Here is a 21,791-nt window from a genome sequence, read left to right as displayed (position 1 = left end):
CAAGTGTCCAGATGTAGTCTGCAGCTGGGGGCTGCAGTCATGAGGACACTGGAGGATCATCTGCTGTTGAGATAACCTTGGCCAGAGACAGCGGTTCCTGAAGAGATGCATCAAGTATTTCAAGAATTGCACTAAGCCCACTCTACCTAGCTCATATGAATCAAGACCTTTAAAAGACTTCCAGAGAACAAATTAACTAGATTTCAAAAAGCACAGAAAGAAGCAAACTGATGTGAGGTCATTCCCTACATTCCATGTCAAGATTGAACTTCAGGACTGGGGTTTCTAATATATCTATAATAATGATGGAAATAGCTGTACCAGCCCATTTTTTTTGCTTCTGTTCAGCCTTGCCATTTGCAAGAGGCAGGAATCGGTGATTTCCAAGTGTCAAGTTTTCAGCGTTCAGTAGAAGGCATGCAGATGTCATCTGCCACTACAGCCTATTTCCTGCTTTATACTGGGTCCACTATACCACAAAAATTGGTAGATCCATTTTTGTACTCACATCAGGCCAATACCATAAGAATGGCTGAATCAGTGGCACTACAGTGGTCAGTAATGAGGATCTAATCATAAGGTCTAATGACAGGTCAAACAGATAGGTCCCTGACCCAGTTTCCTAATCTTGAACTACTCTCAGCTCTGACACCTCTTGAGCCAAAGGCAGTGTCTTTGTGCTGTTGTTTCACAGATTAACATGAATTGTCTTATCTATTTTTGACCTTTTTTCTAGTAACTCCATTAAATGGAAACTTCATTGTTTCTTGGCAAGTTGCAAGCACAGTGGGAATATCAGGCACATGAATTAGGGAACAACAAACTGCAACTCACAAGGAGCAAGTCTTTGCCTACTTCATCAATATCTGGTACAAATTTTTCAATAGGTTGTGCGGGTCTGGAAGTAAAAGCATTTCTTGGAAGGGCAACATCCTTAGGCCAGTCCTCTTCTTCCGGGAGCCCAATTACACTGTGAAATGAAAAACACAATGTTAGGTCTGAACATTTATGCAGTTTCCCCTTTATATTGATTACAATGAGTGACAGTTTGTAAGTATTTTTGTTTAAATGAGCTTAACTATTTAATTAATTTAATTGCAGTAGTGCAATGATCTCTGTGAACAGAAGCTGATCAACACAGGTCCTCAATGTGTTTGGTAGAAATCATTTCGTGGGCAGCACAATTTTCTGGCCTAAGTCTCAATTTTCTGAGTCTTTTTGTTGAAAAAAGGCAGAGTGCTTTAGAAAAAAGTTGCTTAGCTCTTGACTGGATGGCGCAACATATGTCACTCCAGGATGATTAAACGCAGTAGGTTTCAAAGGGGAATTGCGTGCAAGGATCTTTTTTTCACAAGAATAGGGACTGAGAGAAGAGTGTGGGTCAAGATGAGGGTAAGGCAATAAAAGGGATGTTTCATAATGCTTCAAAGCTATGTGCAGTAATTGTTGCCCAAATTTAAACAATTTATTTGCTTCACAATACAGGTTTTAAAGTCTCAATTTAGAAGTGGAAAGGCACTTGAGTGTCTTTGTGGTTTTGCTTTCAATTGTGTTTTAGTTTTTCTTCACTCTTTTATAGAATATTTTAATTTCTTTTAATATTTTTTGTCTTTATTCTTTAAATTATACAAGATATTTATACTTATTAAATAATCATGCTGAGGTCTAAAACCCAAATAAATTAAATAATAGGTAAACCACCAATGATGCATTATGTCTCATACCTTTCACATTTTAGTCTAATGCTAGTATTTGTAGGGTTGAAAACCAGTTTCTGATGGAAATTCTGGAAAAGACCATACATTTCTTGCCTGGTTTCAGGGAAAAGAAATTGTTATAACCTGTAAAATCGAGATTTTCAATGGAAATGCTGACAGGCTAAGACAAGAAAAGACATGATGTCACTGAATATTTGGGCCTGGACAAAGCCCACTGCCACTAGGGAGCAGCATTGGCCTTTTTTCTCACCGAGTTTGTTGCAAGATCGGGGGAGGCCATGGACCAACCACACCGAGGTAAATCATACATTACCTCAGCGAACTTAATGGAATTACCCCACCTTCCACCTACATGGATTTTAGATTGTAATTTGACTCACCTAAAATACCTCTAAAAATTAATATGCCCTCAAAATAACAACATGGCTGGAAGGGCAAAGCAATTACAGTCGCAGGACAATGAAATCCTACTACACCTGGACATACCACAACTCTTGGGAAACGCTAAGTTGAATCTGTATGAAAAACCACACTTGGTGTTCACCACCAGGTACAATGTGGGTATGGGGCAGCTCCCTTGGCCAGGGCAGTTAAAGCCTTTGGATTAGATATTTCAGGATCTGGTCCCATATTAAATATAATACAAATAGCATCACAGATGGGAGAGGTAGGTATTTTAAATAACAATGACATTTAACCTGTCATTCAAATGTGTTTGGTTAGTCCCACTTCTTTTAACAAATGTGTGGCAGAGAACGAACAGGGCAGAATAAGCACAGGCAAAGCTAATGACGAGAAAGCAGGAGGCAGCCTGCCAGACGGGGTAGGCTGGATGAGACTGAGAGTGGAAAGGAGAGACATACTTAGCTACACACACAGAGTACTCAAACCCCCCTAATAACGAATGTCTGGGTAGCTGTTCTCACTCTAATGGTCTGGTGGCACCACCACTTCAGTGACTAAGTTTGGGAGTATATTAGTAAGTTTCACCTCCTGCCAAAGGTTCAGGCCTGGTCTTGAGAAATGCTGAGTACTTTCCACTCCCATTGATCACAATGGGAAACAAATCTGCTCAAACCACAGCAGTTTAGCAAAATCTATGAGGATATGCCACATGCTGGTAGTGTCCTGGAAAAGCAGGAGAATGTTTTGGGACATTTACAAGGGATTTACGTTTACCCTCACACCCAGTGGAATTTTACTGACAAATCACAATGCACATGCAAAGCAAAGGCAGACCGCAGCCGCATTATCTGAAAGAATGCATCAGCCCAGATTGCATGCAAATCCTGAAACTTCCTTCTGTCCAAATTGATCTCCAGAATGAGTCACTACTGTAGAAAGAAACAACCCTCCTACAAGAAGAGCTATGCCTAACTGTAGGGGGTTCTCCAGCTGTGAAAACACAAAATAAACACTACTTGGCATAACCCCTCAGAACCCAAGACAGAAACTTTTCATCTATTTAAGAACAGTACAAAAGAAGAAAACCCAAACCTTCTCTGTAAGTAGATGTGCAACAAGGAATTTCCTCTAAATTTAGCACAGCATTTTCTTTTCTTAGTGAATTCTTTTCTGCACAGGTAATCTCAGCCCCTAGGGATGGAAAGATCCCCATTGGAGGCTGCCACTAGCAGCTAGGCATTTAATCCTAGCCCAGTTCATTTTCATTTTCCCCTTAAATGTCACAAATGAAAGAAATCACAGCTATGTCTTTTTAAATTGCAAAATACATTGTATGTATCAAAGCTGTCTTCATTTAATAAAGCAGAATATTGTAGGGCTAAAGTAGTAGTTTTGGCAGAAGAAGAAAAAGGAAACTTTAAGGACTGATTTTTCTGGATTGGGCAGGAAGAGCTATTTAGCGCATGACAAATTAACCACACAAGTGAGTCACATACTCATGGTATGGTATGCAGGAAAGGGAAGTCAACTGTGTGAAATCAAGACCTGCAATTTAGGAACCCCACATTAAATAATGAAAAAGCTTAGAAACAGATCCGTTATGATTTGAGAACTGGAAAAATGGTTAAACTGAGAAATTCATTATTTGTTCAGTTTAAGCTTTCTTAGAAATTTTACTATTTTCTCTTTGGAATATCTTCAAGAAAATAACATTTTGGAATAATACTTCTCTCTCTCTCTCTCTGTGCTATCTACTTCTTATTTCATCCAGATCCCTGGATCCCTGCAGTCCCTCCATACAGAAAGGGAAGTCAGAGGTGCAGAGGCAAACAGACATTCAGTCTCTGGATTGGTACCAGCTCTGTGTGGCTTTGATTTCCTAACTACATGATATGGACATCAGATCTTAAATTTACTTAAAGTATGCCTCTTAAAAATATGCCTCTTAAAATGCCTCTTAAAAATACAGCAATGGCCCTTACTCTGAACAGTTTTTACAAGAAAACAGTAATATAATCCTACTTAATTATCATATTGGTAGTATCAATAACTTAATTTTGGACGAGAAATACTTTAGCTCAGTGAGTTTAGAGTCTATCCACCTCCTTAACCTATCTGATACATCTGAAAAACACAAACTCAAATAATTGTAAAATGGTTTTAAAATAAAGTAAATTTATCTCTGAGAAAGCAAGTTAAAATATTTCCTCTGTTCTCATAGTTACCTTCCTGACCAAAATAAGGACTGTTAACAGGCTACACAATGCAGTGTAAAAGCTGATGTATTTTAAGATGTTCAGAAGTCTTTTCTGCAAAGATGCTGTTGGTAATAATCTTAGAGATTTCAGCTTTTAATGTATTCTAATGTTGTTTTCTGCAATGCACGAAGAAATCACCAAAAAATAAAACCTCTGTGTTTGTTTACATGAAGAGAATCTCTTGGACTTAACTGTTTATGAATATGTATGAATGGCACATGCACAGTATGTTTAAGAGACTTAAAAAGCCCAAACCCAGAGACCTCATAACTTCCTGATGATGGCTGTCAGTTTTGCAGAACTATATTCCATGTGGCTTCCTCCTCCCACTCCGACACAGAATACACGGAAATATCATGTTGCATATGGCAGAAATAGGAAACATGTTCTAGGAATACTTTGTTCTAGTCACACGATTACATAAAAACATGGCAGAGCAATCTCATAGGGTTTCAATGTTAAACAGATACTGACATAAGGCAACTAGTTACTACTTACTCAAAGATTTTTCCTAGTTGATCAACATCTGAATTTCCACGGAAGAGTGGTCTGAAAAAACAAAAAAAAGTTTTTAGGATGTGACTTGCTTTAATGAATGTAAATTTGTATTTGTCATTGACAGTTGCCAACACAGGGTGAAAACGTGGGAGTTTTTTGAGACTTCAGGTCTTCTGCTTCCATGCTTTATCCAGTCTGTGAGTGAACCTTTCAAGTTTCTACTAAAACTGGTAAGAAAAGGGGACAGATGACACATATTTTTGAATACACTACTTTTGAAAATTTAATTGTGCCCTTTTGCATGAATGAGATAATTTTCCCTCAACTAATACTGTCCTATGAATTATATCATGAACAAAATAGTTTTCACTACAAAGAACACTAAAACAACCGTTAAGAGAGACAAAAACAGAGTGAATGTCATGCAATTCGTGAAAACATAATAAAATTAGAGATTAATTATTAATATAAATTCAAAATTTAATTTCTTGCCTGCTGTATACTGGAAATGTGCTCCTAGGTCTAAGGGGTCAAATAAATGACAATGGATTCATGAAGGTCTGTAAACAATGGGGTGTGAAACGGTACAGAATTTACCTTGAAGTAGAGGAAGACTTCTGCTGCATAAATAAAGATATGTTCAGGAAAGAAACAAATTGTTAGGCTGAATGTCCAAAGGCTTTTAGAAAAAAACAGTGACTAAAAATACTTTCAGACACACTTCTTCTTTTCCAGTACAATTTAAAATATTTTCACTCATCATGTATAAAATACTATCGCCCCATAGTGCCAATGTAAAATATGAAATTCTGATTTGTATGGCAGTATGGCTGTATTGCCAGCTTTGTGTTGAATTCGGTAAGGTGTGAACAACAGTGCAATTTTATGTTGAAACTCCCAAGATATTCCAACATTTTACTGACAGATGAGTAAGGATCCGGCCAAGAATGAGGGATCTGTGAAGATGAGGCCACAGATGTTATGTACATTTTGGTTCAACAAATGGTAGATTACTCCAAGAAACACGAGTCACACACACTGCAAACTGAGATAGCAACTTGGGTCGACTGATAGTCAGGCTGCCCCTCTACTCTGGATCACGGCTCCCTAAGTACAGTGCATGTTGTAAACTCATGGTTACAGTTTCTAAAACTGTTCAGCTGAGACACAGCGACTGATGAACAATGCATAATCCCATGCCTTCACTGGCAGTCTTTGGTTACAGAGAAATACCCACTCTCCTGCCTCTCTCTGCATACTCCTCTTCTGTCTGATACAAGTCTCTGACACCAGTGACAGCCAAAGGCATAATTTCACTGCTGCTTTTCATAGGAGGAGATCTCTCCCATCTATAGTGGACAACAAGGAGTAGTCAGCTATGGTCCTTCCCCTCTCATTGCCCATATGTAGGAGCAGGTGTAGGATCTGGATCTCCTGTTGCTAACCATGAGTTAATGCTGAAAAATGACACTTTCCATCTTGACACTCTCACAAAGGCAGCGGAGCTCCATGTCACTGCCTGTCTTGTGGGTCCATTCCAAATACAGTAAGTAGACACAGAGCACTGTGACATTTCTTAGTTAGACATAACAATCTCTGCAGAAATCTGGGCCATCATGAAAAAGCAGCAAACTGGCAGACATGCAGTTCTTTGATGAACTAAACATGCACTTTGCCTCCTTCTTGTGTGCTGCCATCCAGGTCATGTCATATCAACTTATACTCCAAACTGCTTTGTGCAAGGACATTGAGAGAACAATTTAATCAAGTCTGATTTGAAACCATCTGACATGAGATTTGATCAGATGGAGTAAAATGTGGTAGCCTGTTTTGTCCATAAAGGGCTTTATTTATTTTGATTCTGAATAAATAATAAACCATGGGATGTTTTCTTCCCAGATACACATGATATTTACTAACTGTAGCTACTTTGACAAAACCATTGCAACTCATACTTCAGGATTTCTGTATTTTTTTTAAGCTTTAAGGTATATAGCAATACTGGCTTCTAGGAAAACCCAAAGCTTAACCCACTCAGACAGGAGCATCTACTTCCACCCTAGGTTTTGAGCCTGATTTTCAAAACATCCAATAGCTACAATCCTAGCATTGTTTGTGGCAGCACACACACTCTTAGACTCTTGACTCCAAAGTCAAGCAATATGACCTCAGACATTTTTTTGAAATACTGCTTGAAATTACTAACATACAGTTACTTTGAAATTTAATTTCGGCTCCAGCATTAGAATATTGGGGCCCTTTAAACTAACACAATCTACACATTCAAATAATCATATCTATGCAAATGTAAAGTGTATTTAATGTTTTAAAATGTATGCTGAACCCTGCATTAATGTGAAAGCTTGGCAAAGGCAGCCTTGTTTGCAAATCACCTTAGGCAGTGTCATGCCAAAACAAGTACAATTCTTGGGATTTTTAAGGAAGGTTTTTCCCATCATTGCTGCTGTCTCAAATTTACTAAGGGCTAAAGCAAGAATTTAAATTCTTTTGAAAGTATAATTATATAACACAAGGTGACCTTCCAACATACTTTGATATTTCATCATAATGAAGTGTTATTAGTTCATCTTTCAGCTTCCTATCCATCCCACCATCATGACTACAACAGGATGCCAACTCCAGGTTAGGCACCACTAATATAATGAAATTCGCCTCATGAATTTTGGCTAGAGGTTCAATTGGAATATTGGATGGATGATTGGGGAAATAGATTCCCCTAATCAGCAGCTGTATGAAGTTCTCATTTCACATTTTGGCACTAGTTAACTCTTTTGTAATGACTTGACTGCTCTGCAAGTCCACTACACATAAAACTTTCACCTCAAGACAATTTTTTAAAGATTCTTAAAGGTGAACATAAGCTCTCCCACCACCTTTGAATTGAAAGCATACTCAGCAGTCACAGAAAAGTAAAATTTCACCTTTGTTCTTGGTATCTTTCACTTGACTCATACACCCACTCACTCCCTGAGGTTTATTTATGCAAGCTTGATCCAGAAGTCCTTTCTTGAGCATATTTTCTCCTCTCTGTGATCATAATCTGTATAAGAATGGTTAAACTCTGGAGCCTGATCTTGTAGAATTCCTTCTTTTTTTTCTTCAGGAAAGGCAGGGAGATGAGTTTGTGTCCTATGGCAAGGGATGTGAGTCTGTCCTCTGGCTTCAAAAAACACCTAAAATCTGTGAGGACATGTATCTCAGGAAAGAGGGGTATTCCAATGGATGAAAGAGCTATCCATGGGAATTTATTTGCCTTTTGTGTGGGTTCCTCAATCCTCTTAAACAACCCTGACTTTGCTTGCTACAAAATCCATACTCTGAAGGCTCCAACACCATTATTGTTACTAAACACACACCAAGTAGGGAAGAAGATGGGACAAAAAGATTTGGAGTGCACCTATGACATTTAATTTCCCTGTTTGCTCATAAAGTCTCAGATGCTTCCCATTTTTGTTCGTTGTTGCTTCTTTGATTTTCCAGGGAGACTGAACAAGGAAAATGTTGCAGGGAATATGCAGGTGTCCGTGTTGTTTGACTACTCCTTCTCCTGGTCTTGGAGCTAGGCCATTATCCACTGCCTCTGGAATGACACCCACTGTATGGAGGAAAAGCCTTTTTGTGTCTACTGTAGGACCAGAATGCCCTTAGCATACAGATATGAAGATATGATGGAAGCATTGCATTACTACCCAGTGCTGCTAAAATAAACTCCTCCTGAGCCAGTAAATACCTTAGTTCCTGAGGTTCAAAATGTGCAGCTGCACAATTAAATGGTATTACCTGTGAGTCTGCATTGTGACTATTTCCACAGGATAAATCTATCTACTGTTTTGTATGTCAGTCCAACACAAAGATGCACATAACTCCTGGGCCACATGAGGAACACCAGTGCCAGCAGGTTGAGGGAGGTGATCCTTCCCTTCTGGCTCAGCACTGGTGAAGCCACACCTGGAGTGCTGAGTCCCGTTCCGAGTTCCCCAGTACAACACAGACATGGATGTACTGGAGAGAGGCCAGCAAAGGGCCATGAGGATGGTTAAGGAACTGGATTATCTGACATATGAGGAACAGCTGAGAGAGCTGAAACTGTTTAGCCTAGAGAAGACAATCTCAGTGGGGATTATATATATAAATACCAAAAGGAGGGTGCAAAAAAGATGGAGTCAAGCTGTTTTCAGTGGTGCCCAGTGACAGCACCAGAGGCAGTGGGCATGAACAGAAGCACAGGAACACCCTGTGAACATAAGGAAAAAATTTTTTACTGTGGGGCTGACCGAGCACTGGCGTAGTTACTCGAAGAGGTTGTGGAGGCTCCCACCTTGGAGATATTCAAAAGCCATCTGGAGACGGTCCTGGACAACCAGTTCTAGGTGATCCTACCTGAGCTAGGGGCCTTGGACCAGAAGATACCCAGAGGTCTTTCCAATCTCAACCATTCTGTGATTCTGTGATAGTACAGAAATAAAAATATGGATCACAACATAAAGTTGCAAAGGAAAACCTCACAAATCCTGAAAAAGTTACCATTTGCTTAAAGTTTAAAAGGGCTTGCACCACTAGCTTTCTGGCCAAAAGGCTCTCATGCTTATACATAGCTGAACAAACTAGATTGAACCATTTACCAGCTTTAGGCTCTTTTTCTCTTGTCCATGACCTGGCTCATGCTTTTGCTCACGCTCATGCTGAGTTCCACCTTCACTGAATATTCTATCTGAACTGCATATTAGTGTCTGAAAAGTTGAGTACTTTATTTTATACACATTTTGTTTCATGTCTGTGCTACTCAGTAAAAACTGAGATATAAACATTTCCTAAGCAAGTCTCCCTGAAAATACTTTCCCTGGTGCAACTCTATGGACATGCCAGAGCAGTTCTTAAAGTATTGTATACAATGAAAATGCAATGACATCCAAGAGATAAATGAGTTTTAACTGTAAACTGGCCACAGTATTTCTAGCTTTTAGTTTCAGTCTTTGGTCTACAAAGAAAAGACAATCTAAATCTTTTCATAAGGAAAGTTAGAATTTTCATGAAGATAGGAATTAAAGATACTGATATGCACTGTTCTAGTCAAACTACAATGCAGACACAAGGAAAAAATCTAATAAAACCACATGCACAGGAAAAGATTTCTGCAGGTTTCTTGACAGTGACTGACATTTTGAACTAATTAGTGACATTCTGATTGGAAACTATCTTTTAATTTTGACACTGGTAAAATGGACACATGGAAGAAAGGTCACGTGAAGAAAAACTGTGTGAAAACAAAGTAAGAAATTCACTTTCTGACCAAAATATATTACTGAGCTCTCATGACAGTTCTGGAGTTGCCAATACAAGTGCTTCCAAAGCTAGACATAGAAAATAACTTCCAAAATAACTACCTGGATTCTTTCTGCTAGTTCATTTGCTCACTGTGGTGACAACAGCAGTTAGGAATTCCATCCCCTTCCTTGTTATCACAGAAAAACGGTAAGGATAATCTCCTAATTACTAACTTGAATATATACAATATTCTTAGTGAAAAGCCTGTATACTGGTGATCCATGTGTACTCAGGCAAGTCCTACAAGAACTCCCTAAAATGAGAAGAACATAATGGGCGGGAAAGGTACAACTTGATTTTTGGGCAAGTGGGGCTTAGACACTCTGGTTGAGAAGATGCCAAGAAGTCGTTTTGGGAAGAAGAGCAGTGAATTCAGAACAGGTAGCTGCAGCTTTGAAGGCATTATACAAAATGAGGGAGGTGTTGAAAATCCGTGACTATTTGACATAGTGAAGAAAAAAATGTAAAGAGAAATGCTATAGCAACAGTTTATGGAAGACGTACAAGAAATTTTAGAATCTGACTGTGTTGTAGCAGTTAAGTTTAGGAGTTTGTATGTCTATGTGTATAACAGCAACAAAGTGATGGTGAAGAAATTAAAAAAGCTAAAGCCAAGTAACATTTGCCAAGGAATCCTGCATCATGCCATGGGAAACCTGCCAAACTACATAGTCAGAGATATATTAAAAGGATGGGTTGGGTTTTTTTCTTTTCATATTACAAAATGTGAATATCTGGTAAATAATCTGTCAGATTCTTAGTTACTTGTTATGAAGAAAATATTTTCATTTTAAGAATTAAAACCAAACATGACCTAAAACTGAAATTATGAGATGACTAGAAATAACATGATCTGGACTGTCCTGTGGAAACCTTTATTCAGAGGGATTATTTCTGAGTTGACTCCTAGCCACTCTTGTTCCTACCACTGCTTCTCTTTGACAAATTGCCTGGACAAGTCCGTACTACAGTATGAAAAGAGAAAGTAAAGAAAGAAAAAAAAAAATGTATCACCTTTTAAAGATGAAGATCATTGGCCTTTCTGGTATGTAAGATGAATAAGGTACAATATAAAACTTTGATCTGAAAACAGGCCATGCTGACAACATTTCATGCTCTGGACAGTTACCCACTTCCAGTCACAAGTGACTTGCCTCAGCTGTTGTGTAATTCAGAGTTCTCATTTTAAACCTAACATTTCCTTGTACTTCTCTCTCTCCCTTTAATAATATCTTTGTGTGGGTGGGTGCCAGACACTGCATAGGAAGAAGTTACTTCATGTAGAGGTTATTATACTTGATCATAAATTTCTCGAAACTTTTATGAAACTTATCTTCTCTCCTCCAATATGTAAGAAGAAAGATGACATAGACAAAACATTACAACTGAGGAAATACTCTTCAGCTAAAATCTGACAGAAACCAGATCAGCCATCTTGAGTTTCTCATTTTAGTCTTTAAAAGCTTAATTTCTTTCATTCAAAAATCTATCATTCTTCAAGTATGATAGTACCACAATCATGAATAAGAGCTCTTAGATGGGGCTATCTCAGTACTGAACTATTATGAGAACCACAGTTAATGCATTAAAACCTGCAACAATTATTATTTTCCCTGGAGTTTCTCATGCCACCCAGTAGACAGAAGCAGATACAAAAAGAGGTAGTTTTGTGAACTTCCAGTTATGTAGTGTGTTGAATTTGCTCACCATTGCTATTTAAAATTAAGTAAATTAGTTCTAGAAATAAAGATAATATTCTGGCCCCCAAGTGCACATATAGTCTAGCTCGTAAGAAACATACAGGATTTCTTTCTTGGACTGAGAAAACCAAGAGCTTTCAGAGCTGGGTGCAGATAGAAGTGAACAAGGAAGGACCCAATTTCAGATGGACACGCATGTTCCCTTTGTAGGGGCAACTGAAAGGGAAATGTTAGTAAAAGGGAAACCAAACAGAGGCACCCTGTACAGCTTTATGATCAAAGCAGGGCAATCCTACTGTGTAGAGTGAAGTTGATCCAATATACATAATGATCTCCATAAGTAAGGGAAAACATAACCATCTTCAAAGCTTCCTAAAGAACTGGCAAAGGAAGATCTTTTTCTGGGTGCTTAAAATTTGCTTGAAACCTTTCATGTAAGCATAGTCCCAGGTAGCCTTGGAGCACAATCACGGGCCTTGTCCCCCACCACTGACATAAAAGGGAGCTTTATCACAGACATCAATGACCCCAGGTTCAAGCCAATTGAGATATGGTTTCAAACCTCTTCTAAGAAAAAAAATCATGCTTCAACAGAAGGATACATACATTATGTATGTCTATACATATATATATATATATATATATATACCCACACATATAAGTTCCCAAAAGTAGTAAGATAAGTGTAGATATTATCTTTGACCAGAATATGCTGTAGCATAGGCAGATCTCATCTGTTCCTGGGCAGAACTGCTTGAGAATTCATCACTGAACATTGTTTTTTGAAATAGAAGAGCCTTGATAGGTTGAGCGTCCTTCACTTACTCTTTCAGCACGCACGTCACAGTTGTCTTATCTGTGGACATTTGTTTCCCCACAAGATTTGTAGGTTTATTTCACTAGGGCTTTAAGGGTTATTATCTCAGCTCAGGAAGCATGATATAATAGCGGCACCTTGAAAACTGTCCCAACGTTTGAAGCAAATTCTGTAAATACATACACAACTGACCTTGGAAAAATGGAAGTGTGGTCTCTGCTCAGTGTGGAAAATGAAGCATTTCTTTTGTTTGTACTGACAGTTCTACCAGCAATATGATTGAACTATCTGTGTATTAAACACCCATCTCATCACTGCGCACAGTTAAATCACATCTACTTGTCCATCATCAGTTTGAAATTTAATGACATAACTAAACTGCAGGCTTCTGCCTTTTGAAAGCAGCATCAGAAAGAAATACTGATATGACACATACGATATGGTCACAGTCTTCCCACAATCACTTATTTAGTTTGAAGCATTCTCTTCTCTTTCATGAATTTATTTCATATCCCCTTTTTAAACATGCACTCTTTAAAAACTGTTACACAGCTTTGGCCTTCTTGTGCAACTCAGTTGTGGGGTTTGAAGGCAATAATCGAGGTATGGATTATATAAAGGCTGTCTTATGTGGAAGGATAGGAGCCAAGAGGGCTCCTCACTCTCCTGTTCCATCAAACAAGCAATGGTGCCAATCAGTGTGCAGGACACTGTGTGCAGGCAGTTTGTGTGTGCCCGTGCAGAACTCCTCATGCCTGTGAACAAATTTGCCCATAGTTTCCTTGAACAGATCTATATCCTCCCTCCAGAGCACTGTTTTTCACCATTTCTTTCATTTCACTCATAACTTACTCCTCACTTAAAGATCTAGCAGACAGCACTCCAAAATGACACATTTTAGCCAGAATATGAAGATGCTCTTTAATGCTGTATTTCAAAGAAATGGTTTTAGAACATCTCTGTCACAGCAAAAGACCAACCTTCAAGGTAAGCAAGAGGAGTTTCAGTCTGTTCCTAGTCTTTATCAATTACGTAAATGAAATGAAAGCAGTCTTCTACATGAAGTGTCTACTCCTTTATCCTCTATGAAATTTCACTGAAAATCTATTCAAATCACAGTTTTCAGAGATACAGAATTAATTTTTTTGTAGTTCCACAATTTTACTTGCAATTCCAAGATTACTTTGAGAAAGCTCATCAGTTGACATTTACCATATTTACTGATGTAAAAACCCCTTTTAAAATGGGCTTTGCTCGAGAGTGCCTCTAATGCTGGCCAAGTTTTAATCAAGGTCATGGATATAGAACAGGTTTTAAAGTCTGAGGCTGTCTAACTAAAATTCAGTAATGTTCCACAAACTGGATATGTTCAATCAGATTGCTTTCACAGTAAAGCTTTAGGCTAAAATGTTTTGTGCCATTAGGTTGACTTCTCTTGGAATACATTCTTTTAAACCAAATGTCTAACCTTGTTATCATTCTTGTATCAGGAGAAAGACTATGCACACATAATTATTGCCCAAAGGAAACTAACTCTTACCTACCTCTGATTCTTCCTTATCAAAGGGAGAAGAAACTTACGGAACACATGTACCATACATACTGGTTCATTCAATCTGCCCAAAGATACTGAGTGAATTACCATCCACACATGCATTCCCAGGGCTTTATCTCTATCTTAGTAATGCTAAGCAAGGATCTTCACAGACTAAAATATACTGTATAGATAAAAGAACTTATACTCTAAATACTTAATACACAATAATGGGAAAGGATGTCATAAATGATGTTTTATTTTCACCATTATGAGCTACACAGAAAACGGTACATCTATTTGACTAAATTACTAGTCTAACTTTAAAAAAACCCCACCAATAGACTCTAGAACTGGGAAGAGTAAGGCAAAAAAGCAAGTATCTGACTACAAAAGCATCAGAGAAATTCTGAAAGTCAATCTTTTCTATCAGCTGCAGTAGTATAGTGACAACGTGACAATGAGGTAATGGAGGCTGCACATGGGCACTCTGTGAGACTTCAGAGAAGGGAGCTTCAAGAGGTGTCAAATTCCCATGTTTGAAGGGAAACATAGAATTCAAAGATGTTCTCAATCTAGAACATAAAATTCTCAATACAGAATGAAATCTAAGAAAAAGAGCTTTTTTTTTTCCCTTCTGAGAAAACATTAAAGGCTAAGAGAGAATCCTTGGGTTTTCTCTCCATGTGGCCTTCAGCTACTCCTGTGTTGCATCAAGTACATGTTTTGATTTGTGACCACTTTATTTGCCTCCATATTAGGTGTTAATGGCACCTGTGGCTCTAAGCCTCTCTAAATTTTCAGATAAACCTGAAACATCCGAACTGTGCCCACCCACAACTAATATGTGTCATCACCTTCATCTGTAATAAAACCCTCTTGGCCAGAAAAAAACTCTGCAAGTGGATTACAACCCTTCCGACAAAAAAGGCAGGGAAAACATTTCAGTACTAAATGGCAAACTGTTATGTGAGCAGAGTTTAAATTTCAATTTCAACCTTTTTCCCCAGCTGCTGAGTCTGAGTGTCAAAAGAGATGAAAGTGGATTAGAAGGATGGTGTGAAGAAAATACTTTAATTTTTAGCAGCTGTGCTGGCTTACAGTGAATTAATAAACACCTGCAGAAAAGCTTGAGATAAGCATTTAAGGTAGGAAGTTATGTACAGCAACCATGCAAGGAAAACTGATACAGTTTTAAAAGGCCAGTTAAACTAGATACAACTTTGCCCTAAGCAATACTTCATCCCATGCAATACACTGTACTCAAGCTGAGAAGCTGTGAAATTTACATTCACTGGCCCATAACAGTGCATAGAAATCTGAGTTCACCTATTAGGAGCTCGCTGGTTATTTATCCTATTCAGCTTTTAGTGATTTCACATAAAATCTTTTTTCCCCACTTGAATCCTGACCAAAGGAAAGAGTAAGTTAATTTTTATATTAAAGAGGTTTAAAACCCAAAACCTAACTTCCAGGTGGTGACACTGCTCAGATGCCACCCTCCTCTATGCAGCGGCAGCACATTTTGTGCTCCAGATTTGTGTTGCAAGGCTCCCCAAATTATTTTTGCAACGATTTTGATGCTGTTGTCTCTCCTTTGCCATTACTGAACCAGAAGCCTTGCTTGTAAAAGCTTGCTGTCTGTGGCACAACTCTATTGGCTTTTGACATCATATTAATTGGAAGAGCACACAACTCTGTATTTACAGAATGAACACTTCCTCAGTCCTTGAAGTACTGAGCACATGTAGCTCCTTGAATCACCCCGTATCTTGAACTTTTCTGTCCCCACATTACCACAGTGTTCAACACCTTCATGCGCACTACAAGGAGTAGTGCTCAAGATCCAGATGGAGATGGCTGCCATTACAGAAAAAAAACCCCTAATTTGTTCAGAATTAAAGAAAAAAACCAGAATCCTCTTCTGGAGTAAGTGAATAATCAAGTAAAAGCCTCTTCCCATGGTAAGCCATTTTACGCCTTGCTTTTCATACAGTTGTGGCTGGCAGGTTTGCCAAAAATAAAGAGTTTGCTAAAAAGTCTGGGCCCTCTCTGAAATCCACTCGCACTTTCCAGCAAAATTCCCTTAAAATCAAACTCTTAGAAGATCTAGGAGATGAGCAACACCTACCTCTCCTTTTGCAATTACTCCTCAGGAATGGAAAAATGATTCCAAGGCAAGAGAGAAGCAAGCAAGACTGTTTCTATGCTTGAGTGGGTAGGACACCCACCTAGAATACGGTTCTGACTCTGTACCTGTACTCTTTCATTGCTAATGGTCTGATGAGATCTAGGTTTAACTGAGCATCTTCATTCTTACAGCAGCACAGTATGATTCAGCACTGCCAAACAGGCTTAATTTAACAGCTACAGATAGAAACATTACAGAAAAATCTCCTGCTATGTATACTTCTTTAGATGCTGAAAGCTTGCTCTCAAATTATTTGGATATAAAGAGCACTTAAAAAATTATTCGATTGTAAGAACAGTGTGTATGCTGTACTGACATAATCATAAAACCTGTTTCATGGACATAATCTAATAAAAAATATCTGATAATTCACTGTAGTTGGTGAAATTCTGGATGATATAGCTCACTGAGTCATGTACCTTTAGGTAACTGATTCAGACTCAGTGAAAAAAATCAATAGTAACTGAATCTTCATGCCAATTTACTCCAGCTCAGTAGAATAAATGAGTGGAAATGAAGTAATCCCTTGGATGAAATTCTTATTTGACAAATGTCTATATTCCAAAAGCACTTACTACTGGCAAACTTAGATATGTTACGAGAGAAGCTATGAATATGGAGAATATTTAAGTAAAAGAAGAAATACTCAGAGTTTTTCTTAGAGGTGCATCTGGACAGAATGCATTCAGTGCATCTATAAAAGGAAAGCAGAGCAAATTATGTATGCATTTCTGGAAGAAGTCACATGGTTTGACCATGCCAGACAGATGGTTCCTAAAACACTGCAAAATGAAGCATGCCATAAGCATAGGAAAGCAGCCAGGCAGGTCACATGCTGACACCAAGAGCTCTCTACTTGTCAAATCCTGGCTCTGTCTCTAGCAGTCAGCATACCATGGTGGCTGTGTCTCACCTGGACTCATTTATACAGGGCCAGCAGGTCAGGCAGAGCAAGCAAGCAAATGTAATGGCAGTGCCACAGGCCTTGTGCAAACAAAAGTTAGAAGCAATGCAACAACACGTGCTTTCATAGCACAAGGCGAACTCTGGCTTCAATTGAAGGAAGAAGGGACAGGAACTACTGTGACTTAGTGTGAGCTGTATCCTGCCAACACCAGCCCCCTGATGGCAAAGGTGGGCTCCAGCTACACATGGGTATCACGTGCTGCTCTGTGGCAGGTGGCACATGCACGCAGGAGAGGCTGTGGCCACCTCCCTTTCCTCACCAAGTTAGGACTCTATATCTAGGTCTTTGACATCTGCAACTACAGACAACGCACAGACTCCTAGACCACCTGGCAAGTTCTCTGCAGTGGTCTGAACCCTGCAGCGTAGGTAAGCTTTTCCACAGAAGCAGTGGGGAGCTGCCTTTGAGCACCATGACTCCCTTGGAGAAATTGTTTTCCAGAAATCTAAATATCAAACTTCTTCCTTTCTCATTGACATTTTGAGGTCTCCTCTCACAGCCAATTATTTACTTGGTACAAAGTAGTACAACATCTCAGAAAGCTGTTACATTTTGCTCTGCTATCCTTAGCTGTTTTAAAACTCCAGAGATTGAATGTTCCGTTAGGTCTGTCTGCTTTCCACTTCTCTCATGCACATTTATGGAGTTTTCTTAGGTGGAAAGAACATCTAACAGCCTTGGTGACCAATTACATATGGAGAAGTGCTAGTCTGAAGCTGTTGAAAAAGATGAGACAGATTTGTCCTATATACTTCTCAACTAGTACATACTGTCTTTATGACTGACCAATGGTAGTCAATTATTAGATTCCTTTTCTGGACAATCAAACACAGAAAACTCACTAAAGGCTGCCCAGATCAAAATGTCTGACTAGACACTTAATTTGGAAAAAAATCTTCCACACTTGGGAACTCAGCAACATGAACCACGGTTAAAGTCTAGTCTTTTTATCCCCTCTCCAGAGTGCACCAGTGTCCAGGAAAGAATCCCAGGAATTTAAATACCTTTTTGTAGCCATTTTCCTATGAAAGAGAAAAGTAAATAAAAACCATGTTTAGTTGTATTACGAGTCAAACGAAAGTACACAGAGCTTCCCTCGGCCAAACTCTAGGCAAAAAGCAAAGTCTCTCTCAGCCAAGTTCCTGCAGAGGGAAGCTGTGTGAAAGAGCCAGGAGACCCTTTCAAATGGAAAGTCTTTGGGCAGTGTACAGCTGGCTATCCCTCTTCAGGCTAGAGAGCAAGGGGCACGGATGACACTGCTCTGCTTCTCTCCTGTTCCCTGGCTGATGGAGTGACTGCTAGAAACAATCTGCAGCTGGGGGTCTCACCAAGGCAGCCCTCAGGCTGCTCTGGCTTATCACAGGCATGAACTTGTCTTTGAGATGCTCCAGAGGACACAAAGGTGGTGCACCTTCACAGCAACTGGCCAGCAGCTGTGCCTAGCACAGCTCAGATCCAGATGTTTCTGCTGCCAGCTGCATTTCCAAATATTCGTTACAAATGCTATAATGTTAATACCAAGGATTTACAAATACCTACATCATGATTGACATGTTGTGGTCTTTCTCTTAACCACGAGGTCATTTCCTCTGACCTCTGGCCAGACTAATTCAGATTGTCACAGACTGGAACATTGCACCTCTGAGGAACATATATATTTTTAAGGACTATGTGTTCAGGGGGATTTCAGACTAGTGTTGTGCCACTTACAATGAAGAAGCTATGGGAGGCTTTCCAGGAGGAGACCTCTCTTGTCAGGTGCCATCTGGGCTTGAGCTGTGTGCAGCCACTGGCTGCCAGCCCAGAGCCACCGGGTCCCGGTCCCTTGGCCACTGCCTGGCCTGACACGACCCCCCACCTGAACCTAACAGTCAAACTAAACTTGGTCAGCTAATACCATTTCTGTGGGACTTTGTACCACTGCTTCGGGGTTCCCTTCTGGTTTTCTGTCATGGGTAGTGGCAGTTTTTGGTTTCTATGGTTTATCAACAGTTTCCCTTACCAACAGATCTATTCCTCTGACTGAAAGTCTGGCACAGTTGGAAGCTAGAAGGAAAACCACAAGTGAATGGCCTGGCACTTACCACTCATCTCCAACCACAAACCGATACAGTTACTGGATTTGACTAACGGCTATCAATCACCCCAACTGCAGACGAACAGATATGAACTAGAAAAGGCTTGAGGGAAAATATGAACTAAAAAACAACATGGTATTTTACTTTTAATGAGGTGATGCTGTCTTGGAAATGCATTTATTTCATACTCGATAATTACAGCATTATTCTGTTTGCCCTTCTCTCCATTAAGGTGTGTTTGTCCTTTGCCTAAAGCCAATGGAAATTATGCCTTGGAGATCAGGTTAAACAGAAAACAATCCTCATTGTCCAACACACTGGAATAACAGGAACAAGTGCAGTCCTTTTATGTTAAGTTTCTTTAAGTGTGAAGCAGAGTGTTATTGTTGTTCCATCAGATCACTAAGGTCACTAAGCTAAGCCGTGGCTTGTGTCCATTCACCTTTAAAAATACTTGAAATAAATTTTTGTAATAGGCTGGCCACTTATCTGGGGAGGAAGAAAAAATCTCATTTTATTACGTCTAGTTTGGAAAAACAATCAGCCTCCCACACACCCCTATGCACATGAATGGCAGAAGAATAATAGATGAAAAGTGCAAAGCACAGAATTTTGAATGCTGACAAGATCTTTCTAAGGAACAAACCTTCTTCCAGTACAGTTGGTCTGGACTTTGGTGAACTTTTATGGCACTTGCAACTTAAATCATTCTTGTAACAAAACAAGATAATTTCCAAAAATGGCAAAAGAGAGTCAGGCCAGAACTGTACAGTACTTTGGTTCAAAGGTTGCAAATAAAGCTGTGTAGCTTCTACAGTTCTAAGCTGCAACATCCACCATTGCTTCTTAAAACTAAAGACAAAACAGAAAAAATAAGTTGTTATTTTAGTTCTTTGTGCTACCAAGATCTAACTGTAAGCAAGCACACAAGTGAATGATTACACTTTGGAGCTCTTGGTCCACTAGATATCCTGGTTTCAGGTTCACTGGAAAACACCAGATAATGTGATTGCAAAGTCTGTGTTTAAATTGCTGCATGATAAAGAGAACAGTTCTCTCTTAAATCATACTTAAAATGTTTGGCAGTTTATATGGAAAACGTAACTTATAAGCAGCATTCATAGCTGTACCTACTCAGTTGCGTTTTGCCATGTCTCTACTGTGTTTGTTTTGTTATACCTTCCCTCCCAACATCCAGTTATACATCCTATTTTTTCTTTTGTTAACAGATTCCTGTCCTGCTGTCTCTAGTTCTCTCTTCTTTCCAACCTAAAGAAGACTGAGAATATATTACAGATCTTTTCTCTGCTTTTGAAAGACATTTCAGAAATGTGCTGAAAATAAGAGACCACAGCATGAGAAGGAAAAGTTAAGCTAAGAACTGAAAAGAAGTAGAAATTTTCCATATGGAGGAATACAGGATCTAGTAGGCAAAGCCAAATATTCCTACTGCTGCATAGCTACCATGCCCACTTAAAACAGCAAGAACTAAATGATCGGATACGCTGAAGCACAGGAAAATAACTGACAAGGAATGAAAATGAATCTGAAATGAGACTGTGTCATAGAAATATGCCTCACAGTTTTTTGCATGGCAGTATTCATATTTTAGATGCTCCTTATTATCTTCAGAGCCTCTTTTCAGACTGTGCTCATGGTACTGTTCTTGTATGTGCAGAAAGGTAAAGTAAAACTGAAGTCTTCACTACTATCAATCAGAGTTGTCTTTCTTTCTCATGTTCAGTATGTCCAGGATTTCATCTGCAATATCCATACACACAGCAAGAAGTTAAAAACCCAGTCTGTTGACAATTCACAATGGTGTGCAAATAAAGCAAATTTTAAAAAGACAAGGAATATAATCCTTCGCTATAGAAATCAGACTAAGTTTATCCATTTCAGTTTCAGTTTCAGACACTTCTGTTTATGGTGGTTTACATGAGTATGTAGTCTTTCTGTTCTGCTCCCATCCAAACCCAAGTATCTGCAGCCACATCACTGATGCACTTGGGCTGTGGAAGGAATATGTCCTATACTTAGAAAAATAAGCTCTATATTCAACTGCAAAGTATTTGCTGATAATGTTTCAGTATATGATACTTTACTGTTGAGTACAGGCTTTAAACAAATGTTTCTGTGCTTCCAATGGCTTGGCTAATTGAATAATATTAATGGAAATAAAAGTTTAAGTAATGACATACTGTTACTTAATTTGTAGTGAGGGTCATTTAGCACACATAAACAAAGCCCCCTGTCAGATATGCATTTGCAAAGTTACG

The 21,791-nt window shown here is 39.0% G+C and overlaps 1 protein-coding gene across 5 annotated transcripts in view; it reads right to left on the bottom strand.

Annotated features, from left to right (window-relative positions):
• CDK6 (cyclin dependent kinase 6) overlaps nt 1-21,791 on the bottom strand; it is a 139,700-nt gene that overhangs the window by 14,316 nt on the left and 103,593 nt on the right. For 2 of the 5 annotated variants that reach the window (XM_042044387.1, XM_042044388.1), the window contains exons 6-7: nt 4,880-4,930; nt 835-970 (exon numbers count right to left, since the gene is read on the bottom strand). In XM_042044387.1, coding sequence (XP_041900321.1) covers nt 835-970; nt 4,880-4,930 — 187 coding nt within the window. Of the gene's footprint in view, nt 1-834; nt 971-4,879; nt 4,931-5,476; nt 5,500-21,791 lie in introns of those variants that run through there. The other 3 variants (XM_042044390.1, XM_042044391.1, XM_042044389.1) reach the window with 3 other exon arrangements.

Source organism: Corvus kubaryi, unplaced genomic scaffold, assembly GCF_017639235.1.
Source record: "Corvus kubaryi isolate FWS band 111438036 unplaced genomic scaffold, C.kubaryi_AGA036_p1.0 37398, whole genome shotgun sequence".
Lineage (NCBI taxonomy): Eukaryota > Metazoa > Chordata > Aves > Passeriformes > Corvidae > Corvus > Corvus kubaryi.
Note: the sequence above shows the minus strand (reverse complement) of the source record. Positions and strands in the feature narration are given on the sequence as shown.